This window comes from Fundulus heteroclitus, chromosome 16 (genome assembly GCF_011125445.2).
Source record: "Fundulus heteroclitus isolate FHET01 chromosome 16, MU-UCD_Fhet_4.1, whole genome shotgun sequence".
Classification (NCBI taxonomy): Eukaryota; Metazoa; Chordata; class Actinopteri; order Cyprinodontiformes; family Fundulidae; genus Fundulus; species Fundulus heteroclitus.
The window spans coordinates 585,149-595,812 of NC_046376.1; the positions used below are offsets into that span (position 1 = coordinate 585,149).

The 10,664-nt window shown below is 37.9% G+C and overlaps 1 protein-coding gene across 3 annotated transcripts; it reads right to left on the reverse strand.

The window, feature by feature from the left end:
* Positions 1-1,988: 1,988 nt before the first annotated feature.
* On the reverse strand, positions 1,989-6,134 carry LOC105932788 (claudin-4). 3 transcript variants are annotated; one of them, XM_036148168.1, is made up of 4 exons: positions 6,041-6,129; positions 5,735-5,745; positions 4,880-5,016; positions 1,989-3,068 (listed from the first exon to the last, which is right to left on the reverse strand). In XM_036148168.1, the coding sequence occupies exons 3-4, from the start codon at positions 5,009-5,011 to the stop codon at positions 2,565-2,567; spliced, it is 636 nt and encodes a 211-aa protein (XP_036004061.1). In that variant the 5' UTR covers positions 5,012-5,016; positions 5,735-5,745; positions 6,041-6,129; the 3' UTR covers positions 1,989-2,564. The 3 variants fall into 3 exon arrangements, with proteins under 3 accessions (XP_036004061.1, XP_036004059.1, XP_012727526.1); XM_036148166.1 differs by lacking the exon at positions 5,735-5,745 and having other exon boundaries at positions 4,880-5,018; positions 6,035-6,134; XM_012872072.3 differs by lacking the exon at positions 5,735-5,745 and having other exon boundaries at positions 4,880-5,012; positions 6,032-6,129.
* Between the last annotated feature and the right edge of the window lie 4,530 nt (positions 6,135-10,664).

The following is a 10,664-nucleotide window of genomic DNA, read 5'->3' on the forward strand; positions in this document are numbered from 1 at the left end:
GCCTATTCATGAAACACATCATCTCAAGGCACTTTCCAAAGTCAGCTTCCATCAGATCCTCCAGGTTGGTGAGAAAGTTTCCTCTCTAAGGAAACCCAGCAGGTTGCATCAAGTCTCTCCAAGCAGCATTCACTCCTCCTGAAAGAGCGTAGAGCCACAGTGGACAGTCGTCTGCATTGTTGATGGCTTTGCAGCAATCCCTCATACTGAGCAAGCATGAAGCGACAGTGGAAAGACAAACCACCCATTAACGGGAAGGAAAAACCTCCAGCAGAACCGGGCTCAGTATATATATATATATATATATATATATATATAGATATAGATATAGATATATATATATATATAGATATATATGTATATATATATATATATATATATATATATATATATATATATATATATATATATATATATATATATAGATATAGATATAGATATAGATATATACTGTATATACAGTGGCGTCTCTGCATTTGATTTGGGGCCAGTGGGCCCCACCAGATGTCGCTGTGTGGAGCTCTATGTGTATAAAAAAACACTGATTGATTCTCTTACTAATAAAACTCTGTTCTAAACATTGTGTCTATATATTTAAGTCTGCCAGAAAACTGACAGCCTCAGTAGTTAAATCCTCTTGAGGAGCCTTGACACTGGGGCCGGCCCACCAACGTTTGTTTAAATAATATTTTAAACTGTGTTGCTATTGTGAATTTTTACTTCCACAGGATAGGTTATGATGTTGCATCCTGTTCTGGTTCTGGTTCTGGTTCTGGTTCTGGTTCTGGTTCTGGTCCGCTTCTCTTCCTGGCTTCCATGTTTTCAGGCTGCTGCTCTTTCTCCTGATGCTGTGCTCTCTGTTGAGAACCCTGGGAACTCTCATATGATTGGCTCAGGAACCAGGAAGTAAATACGGGCAATACAATGAAACAAAAAAGTTCTGGACCGTCCCTCTGGGTTTGAAAAGAGAAAAACGTGACTAAGACGTTGTTTATGGAGAGGATTGATTGTTTATAGGGAATATAACTCCATCGCAGGTAAGAAAAAAGAATATTAGGTTGATTTTACAGCAGATATCTTACTTATAGCTCCTTTAAATCGGGTGTAGTTTAATTTTGTTGACTAAGCTTCCCTTAAGAGAAAAAAATCTATACCTATACAGATCTATATATTTATCAGGCAAGTTTGTAATAACTTCATTTTCTCAGTATTACAGAACGATCCTATTTCTACCCCTGGCCTAATATTTCAGTAATTATACAATACAGGGACTCCATACCGAGTGGTGCTTTGGAAAGAGTCGCCATTAAAATAAAAATGTTGTTAAAAGTTGTTGATACTTGTCTGTTTTTTAAATAATCTTTTGGGGTTATTTTTGGTTTTATTTTTTTTTTTGGACTCTAACCCTTCCTCCCGCCCTATCTGCATTGTTTTTGTTTTGTTTTATTTTTTTTACTTTTAGAGTTTTTTTTTTTGTTTGACAAAATGAGAAATCTTAGATGGGTGTGAATACTTTTGTGTGGATTAATTGACCCAAAAAGTTTAATTGATGTGTTTTGTTCCTTTTTACTGAGACGTTATTGTAAAATTACCTCTCTTTTTGTCTTATTTGTACTGAGTTTGATCATTTCTTGCTGTTGCTGTTTAATATATAATATATATTATGACTTTCTTTAAGGATACAAGTATCATAAACCCTCTACATTTTTGAGTCTTGGAAACGTTGCAATAAAAATGTTGTTTAAATAAAAATCAGTTCCCGGGTCTTCACCAGGCGTTCAGGTTCTTCTAGGAGGAAAACAGAAGTTGATTAGAAATATCGTAACCTTTAAATGAAGGTTAGAAACATTTGGCAACTTTAGTTTCTGAGTCAAAGAAGAAAATTAAAACAGCAAATGTTTAAAAAAAATTCTAAGCTGTAGCTTAAATATGTTTTCTCAATTAAAATTATGCTAAAATATTTGAAATGCAGTCTTGTGTGTTTTTCATTAATTTTATTTATTTTTCCAAACATTTCTTGATCTCACCAAGTTTTAAGAATTGTCAGTGATCATTGTACAAAAAAAAGAAACTGAACAAAACAAGTTGTAATAAAAGTTTTATCAATAAAAAGTAATGCAGAAGCTGAGGAGTATCTGAAACACAATCATACATATCAGACAGATTAATGTTGGCAGCTTTCTGAACAGCAAGAGAGAAATCATAAAATAAATGACAGAAGCATAAAAGATTAAATAAGCAAACAAAATAAGTGTTTTGGGCAGTTCTTCTCTTGAAGTATTGCATTACTGAGATACCTAATTTACTGCTTAGAGATTCTTTCTGCACCATGTTTTATTTCCATTTCAAGAAAAATGGAAAATTTTGCCAAAATAGGATGAAAGAAAAAAGAAAAACAGCTAAAAAAAATTCTAGAAATAAAAACTTGCTGTTAAAAATACGGAAGTAATAATTGCATCCAGTCTTAATTAGCATGAAGTATTTACACGTTCTGTTAAATCAATCTCTGGCGTCATCTATTCGTTTTTAACCCCTTGTCTACCCCAGTCCCTCACATCAAGCCTCTATACGTAGTTTTTGTTTGGAGCTGAAGCGCCGTTGCTGTAGTACTTGGCGGTTCCGCCTGAGCCGCCAGATTTGGGTCTGCTGAAGCAGCAGAGCAGACCTCCGGCCAGAATCATCAGCACGGCGGCCGCCCAGCCGATGTAGATGGACGCTCCCATCTCTCTCTTTTGGGCAGCCAATATCAGGGGGTTGTTGAAGTCCCTGACGGTGATATGAGCCGACCAGCTGACCGGGATGATGGCCAGCAGGCCGCCCAGCAGCAGGCCCACCCCGGCCACCAGGCAGATTTTGGGCTTGGCGTCTTCGTTCTGCACACAGGTGGTGAAGTCGGCGCCGCAGAACAGGACGAGGACGCTGAGGCCGCTGAGCATGCAGCTGATGATGATCATGGCTCGGGCGGCCTGCAGGTCAGACGATAACTCCAGCATGGAGTCGTACACTTTGCACTGCTGCTGCCCAGTGCTCTGCTTCACACACTGCATCCACAGACCTTCTTGCTGTTCCTGGTCACCAAGAGACACGGAGACATACCTTTAAATACGTTTGTTTTAAAACAAATGTATGACTTATTTAATCTGACATTAATTCAGATTAAATAAGTCAGTTTATATATATTAACTAAATGCCAGAATAATGGGAGAGATTTTCAAAGCGAGAATATTAAATTAAATATAGAAATATTGTTTTGCCCAGACGACGGTGTCGGACTTTGACAACACCTTTGCCAGTTGATGTGAAATGTCCGTATGGATCCCAGAGCAACAGCTGGTGAGGCAATAAATGTCATTATCTACGGTGAAGCGGGTCATTGTTACACATCTGCTGGGTTTCCTTAAATAGTTAAATAGAAAACATTTTGACCAGTCTGTCTGTATGAGTTGATTAAATTTGACTTTGTAAAGTGCCTTGAGATGACATGTGGCGTGAATTGGTGCTACATAAATCAAACTGAATTGAACTAAACAAGGGTTGGAAGGCCACACAGCAAGGAAGTAGCCATTAGCACCACAAAACACCAGATTACAGATGGACACAGATCCTGTGGTCTGATCAGATAAAGCCAACGCGTCTGGAAATTATGAGGGATGCTTGCTTGTCACAGAACACCATCCCATCTACTCAGTACCATGTTCTGTCGGCACTTTTCGCGTTTGAGGACTGGTGCCCTTCACTTTACATTGAAATGACTGTCGTCATTTCAGCTTTTAACTTTTTGCTCTCTCTCTTTTTCTTCATAGTAGGTACACCTGGTCTGGCGTTCTGTTAACTGTGACATCATCCAGAGAAGACGGCTCACCCGCTACTACCATCTAATGTAGAACAGATTACTAGATCAATGTGTGCTTCTGTGCTTGTTTGTCTGTCTTGTTGTGTCTCTGTTCTGTCTTCTGTAACCCCAGTCGGTCGAGGCAGATGACCGTTCATACTGAGCCCGGTTCTGCCGGAGGTTTTTCCTTCCCGTTAATGGGTGGTTTTTCTTCCCACTGTCGCTTCATGCTTGCTCAGTATGAGGGATTGCAGCAAAGCCATGTACAATGCAGACGACTCTCCCTGTGGCTCTACGGTTCCCCAGGAGTGAATGCTGCTTGTCGGGACTTTGATGCAATCAACTGGTTTCCTTATATAGGACATTTTTGACCAATCTGTATAATCTGACCCAATCTGTATAATATGATTGAACTTGACTTTGTAAAGTGCCTTGAGATGACATGTTTCATGATTTGGCGCTATATAAATAAAATTGAATTGAATTGAATTGAACTAAATAGACGGCATCATGAGGAAAGTACATCAGGTGTGTTGGGCTCAAACGGATCTTCTAAATGGTCAATGGCCCCAAATACATGGCTAAAATAGTTTAAGATCAGCTTAAGGACAACAAAGTCGATGTTTTGAAGTGGCCATCACAAAGCCCTGATCTCAACTCCTTGGAAATTGGGGCCGAGCTGAAAAGGTGTTCTAGTAAAGATGGTTCTGACCGGTTCTGTCAGGAAGAACTCCAGCAAACTGTCATTTAGATCTTTATTGGAAGGTCAGCCAATATGTTGGACCCAAATCACGCAATTTAAAAAGCCAGCTCCAAAATCTGTAATCATTAACTAAAATTATTGTGGCATTTAGGAAATATAAATATCATTTTTTTATCATTCTAAGAGGTTCAGTTACATTGAGAAGTATAACTACTCCCAGCGACTCCAAACCATATGAAGATAGTTAAGTTAATAAAACATGAAAGTTAATTAAACATAACTATTGTGATAAATTAAAACACAGAAGACGTTTGGATGGTCTCTGAATCATAAAATGTGTTTACCTGTGCGGTCACAATGTTGTTTCCTATGAAGGCTGACACTTTCCAGAGAGGGAGGGCGCAGCAGACGATGGTCCCGATCAGCCCGATCACCCCGAGGGCCACACAAACCATCTGAACTCCCGAGGCTCCCATTCTATATACATTAAGGCAAACATTAATACATATTCAAAATCTGTTTGCTTTTCTGGAAATATATTTTCACTTTTTTAAGGTATCAGAAAGTTGAATTGCTTTGGCATTTAAAGGATCTTGCTTACTTTTTTTTGATGAAGCTTTTTAAATAATAGAATACTTTTTTCTTCTCTCACTGTTGCAGTTAATCTCCATCTGTTTGTCTACGCTGCAACGAGACACTCCCTGGGACAAACACCGATTACATGCCGCATGTGTCCACACAATCTGTGGTTTGGGGCTACATTTTCAAGTCAGACTCATGCCCAGACAGGCCTGAGATCTTTGTTATCTCCACCCAGGAATGGCTGAACTACGCCCTACACAGTTTAAATTCAAGATACTTAATTAATTTTAACTATCTTATAAATAAAATTCTTCCCATCGGGGTAAGGGAAAACTGACTTTTAGAACCTTTTAGACTTTTAGAAGTGTGAATGTGAATTGGCTTTTTTTTTCTTTCAAGACAAAAATGTCAAAATTTATTTTATTTTTTATATTATGATATATATTTTTGCATGTAGCCTCAACTGGTAAGTGTTTTAGATTAAATGGAGATATCTGAAATCCAGAAAGACATAAAGCAGAAAAAAAGTTAGCTAAATTTAAATTAAGGGGAATCTACAATTAAAATATTGTTATCCTTTATTACCATTATTATTATTATTATTATTATTATTATTATTATTATTATTTGATTAAATTTATTTAGGTAAACATTAACATTACAAAATTAAAGAAAGTGAACAAAATGAAACACTAGATAGTAATATCTATTTATGTATTGCATATTTAAAGCTAAATATAAGCCAGTTTGGATGATAAACTTCTAGAGCAGAAACAAAGAAAAAGGAAAAGATGAATCTGACATGTTTAGTCTCAGATCCTTTTCAAAACATTGCTTAAAAACACAATAATTTATTTAAAGATTTTTATAAATCTGTCCTTACACAACTCATATAGCAATAAAAATTGACTTACCTGTTTTTTATTATTATTATTTCAACGCCTGTAGAGGAAGTCTTGAGGTTGTGCCTTGATTTTCCAGCTCTTTGATGAAGATGTCTTCTGATGCACAGACGTGGTGCAGCTGCTCGGTGAGGAAATGGTGGTTACTTATAGAGGAATGTCAGGTATAGGTGGAGCTCCACTTCTAACACAGGAACATAGGAGGAGATACGGGGCTGGAACCAGTGCAGACATGTAAATGTTCCCATGTTTTCCTCTCTTCTCCCCTTCTTAGAGAAGAAGCTGAGGAGCTCACAGGTTTCCAGGAAAAAAAAAACAGATTTACCTGAAAGATCTGAGCTCAGACTTTTTTTATTTCTGTTTTTGTTGCATGCATCATGAGTTGGGGGGGAAAAAATACAAAGTGAGTCAACTGGAAGATTGCCAGTTTTTCCCATCAGTCGACACAAACAAATCCCACGCAGGATTCCACAGCCATCCCGGTCCCCTCCCCGTACGTCGACACCTGTTTGTGTCGAAACCATGACGAACACGAGGAGACGGACTGAAGAAGCCGAGACTCTGACGCCCTGACTCATCAAATGGTTTTCATGGATCACGGGACAGAGATGAATGAAGAAATAAGAAGGAATGCCAGCTTTAAAAATAGACATGTTAGTCGTCTTGGTGTGCATAATATCAAGAAAAAAACTTCTAACTATCTGATGCCAATAGTAAAATGGCAAGAATAGGTTTAGTAGTATGAGACGGATTTTATCTTCAAGAAAACAGTTTATCCCTTTGAATTAAACCGCTAACAGATTTCCTGCATGTCAAAGACAACCTTAGTAGACACTAAAGGCAGTGTTCAAATTATGGTTTCATTAACTAAAGCAAAAGGTTAGTAAGTAAGCTAGTAAACGTGAATTTATGGAGCATGTTTTCACAGACAGATGTGCCAAAGTGCTTTATAAAAAAAAACACACAGCAATGTACAACACAGGAAACAAAACACAATTCAGTCTTATAACATATAAGAACTCAACTCTAACTAAAAGCAACTTAGAATAACAATGTATTTAGTTGTTTTATTTTCTATTTTTGTGGCATTTGTTGTTGCTTCATGCATGCTCAGTATGAGGGATTGCTGCAAAGCCATCAACAATGCAGACGACTGTCCACTGTGGCTCTACGCTCTTTCAGGAGGAGTGAATGCTGCTTGGAGAGACTTGATGCAACCTGCTGGGTTTCCTTAGAGAGGAAACTTTCTCACCAACCTGGAGGATCTGATGGAAGCTGACTTTGGAAAGAGACTTGAGATGACATGTGTTGTGAATTGGAGCTACATAAATAAAATTTAATTGAATTGAGTTGTTTAAGTGTAAGCTGATAGGAAATGTGGCCACAGGTCCGCAGCCCGGGGCCCGTCTTATCGTGGACTCATCCCTGCACCACCACCGGTCCATGGAGGTGCTTTTTAAAGGCATCCATCCACAGAGTGTAAACTCCGTAGGAAGATCAGCTCGGCTGCAACAGCTCGGAGAGATTGTTCTCCTCCAGTTCCTAAGCGGGTTTGGTGGACCACCATAAGGTTTTTATTTGATGACCTCAGACTGCGGGAAGAAAAATAGAGGTTTAACTGGCAATGAGTCTTTTGCTTCTATGGGGAGGAATTCTGGCCCACTCTTCTTTGTAGAATTGCTCTAATTCTTCAACACTGGAGGGTTTTCAAGCATAAAAAGGTCTCTTTAATAATACCAGCCCAAGTCTGGACTTTTGAAGGAAAATTCAAAGCCTCAACCTTTAATTTGTGTTATTTACTTCTGAGCCATTCAGACCTGGATTTGCTTTCTCTTGCTGTCCTGCTGAATAACACCAGCTCACATAAGCGTAACGTCACAAAGAGCAGAATTTATCCGGCCAGATCGGTTTATAGCGTCTAAAGAAAGGAAGATTTTATTTGTCTCTTAACATAATCATAGATATCTTTAAAAAAATATTTAAATCACTGCTGCATCTTATACTGTAATTTAATTTTTACAGCAATTTATAAGCTGTATACAACGGAATTTCGTTCTGTACGCACTCTGTGCATACAAAATGACAAATAAAGTTGTCTAAGTCTTGTTCATCTGTGCTTTCAGGCCAGGTTTGCTCCAATTCCAAAATAGTGAGCAGGGGCCACAGAAAATCCTCCAGAGGGGCTCATATGGTCCTTGGCCCACACTTTGTGCAAACAAGGCAGTTTTTCTAAAAAGCTCCAGCACTACTTTAAACCTCTCAACATTTCAATTCAGTGCAAACTCTGACTTCAGGACGTGCAGCAGCATGATGGCATAGTTTGAGCTTTTCAATGAAAACAGCTTGCAGGATATGGTGTCAGGAACCAAGCAGCTTTGCTTTCTGATCACTGCACTGCGCTCTCAAACAAATGGAATCGTTTTCTCAGAAATACCGTGACAGATTTCATGCCTCAGCAACACTGACAACTGAAAAGGGACTGACACGCGACATCCCTGATTTTAAATAGAAATGTGATCAAGAAATTCAGACACGGGCTGTGCCAAGTTCTTGTATAGAATAGAATAGAATAGAATAGAATAGAATAGAATAGAATAGCCTTTACTGTCCCACAGAGGGGAAGTTCAGATGCACCAGCAGTGAAATAAAAGGCAAATGGAACCATGTTCATAAACACAAGGACAAAAAATATAAAAGCAAAACGTAAATATAGAGACTTTAACGCAGCAGGGGTCACCATCACGGTGACATGGGCCCCATATGGGGCCCTTGAGCCTGTTCTAAAAATGGCACAACCCACCATCGAGCTGCGTCGAACATTTAATTTTATTCTCTTTATTTTTCTTTCTCATTTCACTTGCATTTATACAGATTTTAAAAATGGCAATTCAAATAAAACATTCAGAATCAGTGTAGAAGCTAACAGTTTAACAAAAAGTGACTCCTGCTCTACAGGAACAAAATAATGCTACACAAGAGTTAAAAATAGCATATACGGTTTTAATAAATATGCAACTGAGTAGGATTATTTAAAATATGTTGCCAAAAGAAAACCTGCCTTTTTGATTGCTTGCTGAGCTCTGTAGGTCTCTTTCTCTGATGCTGCCACTCCAACACATGATTGCAGAAGATCTCACACTCTCCACAACCTGCAGGATTTTGCCACAAACACCAAAGGACCTAAACTTCTTCCAGAAGTACAGAGTGCTGTGTCCCTTCCTCTAGACAGTTTCCGTGTTGTGTTTCCAGTCCAGTTTGATGACAGCAGAGCCATGAAAGTCTAAACCAATGCCTGCAGCACAAGTAAGAGCAACGAATGTCAGCAACCCAAAAGAATCCAAACAGAAAACCAAAGGATGAACAAAACACAGGAACCAAAGGATCATGACACCACTGTGCTGTTGTTGTGTGTTCTGACAAGGAAAAAATGTCCATAAGCATCCGAGCAATGGTCTGAAAAACCTTAAACATGTAACCGACTGAGATCTCCTAATGAAACAGAGGAGATTGTAACCAATCATAAACCTGCACTCGTTACTGCTTCTCCTTTTCTCATTTAGCTTATTTTACATTTAGACACTGTGGTTATTGATCTGTCTGAATTATAATTATAAAGAGACCTGTGAGTTTTGCTTTTAGTTTTTTTAATTTTATTCAAGCTAATTCAGTGTAAAAGAAGTTGCAAGATGGACGGCCTGAGGATTTTTTTAAGTAGAACACCACAGAACTTTTCTAATTAGAACAACACATCAATCTGCTATAGCTAGTTTAGTCTTAAATATGTGTTCCAGCTATACATTCAAAGAATGCAAATAATACAAACAAGGACCAACCAGCCTGAAATGCTGAAATACTGGGTTATCCGTGCAGAAAACAAAGATACTAACTTTATAACCTTATCATTTTATGGGTGATATTTTAAAGTGATACTTTTTCACATGATATTACTTAAAAACATTTTCCTTTAATTATTATTATTATCTCAAAATATCCGAAAATGATGTTGTTATTTCAGGATAACGACTGAGACTTATTTATAGCAGTTCACAAATATTTATAAAGCAGAATGTATCATCTTCATTGAGAGATTTAATTATTTTATTCTTAGCTAATATCCGTAATGTGCTGGTGTCGTCGTTTGGTTTCAGATGGAAATAAATATTTATAATTTAATCATACCAATTTTCTGTGATTGTCTTTGCACAAGTCTCATGAAAAAAATGTCTCCAAGAATCTAAGTTGAATAATAAATAAGAGTATAATCACAAGAGTCAATTTAAGCTGCTAATTAACCACAAGCTTAAGACAGGAAGTTGTACACGGTGATGAATGCTTCAGGCGTGTTGAAACAGCGAATCTAAAGGTTGCACACAGTGTCCCTCAAGTACTGGAGTTAGAGATGTCTGATTTACAGAGATTATGCAAAAAATGTATGTCTTAATACTTCTCTGTCTGGATGCATCAACCTTGTGAAATGTCAGAGGAGAAGAATAAGCACTGAGCGTTTTGCTAAAAGAGGCTGTACACAAGACAGGAGGGGTGTCAGTGAGGAGTTTGTTCTTAACATTTAAAGATTGGATTTTTCAAATGAGAGCAGCCAGTCTGTAACATGAATTTAATTTTGACACTTTAAATAACTTTAACT

Coding starts and splice junctions, on each gene's coding strand:
- LOC105932788 (XM_036148166.1), bottom strand. CDS start 5,011: ATGGGAGCCTCGGGAGTTCAGATGGTTTGTGTGGCCCTCGGGGTGATC. Junction 3,069..4,879: donor ACAACATTGTGACCGCACAG/GTAAACACATTT, acceptor CTTGGTGACCAG/GAACAGCAAGAAGGTCTGTG.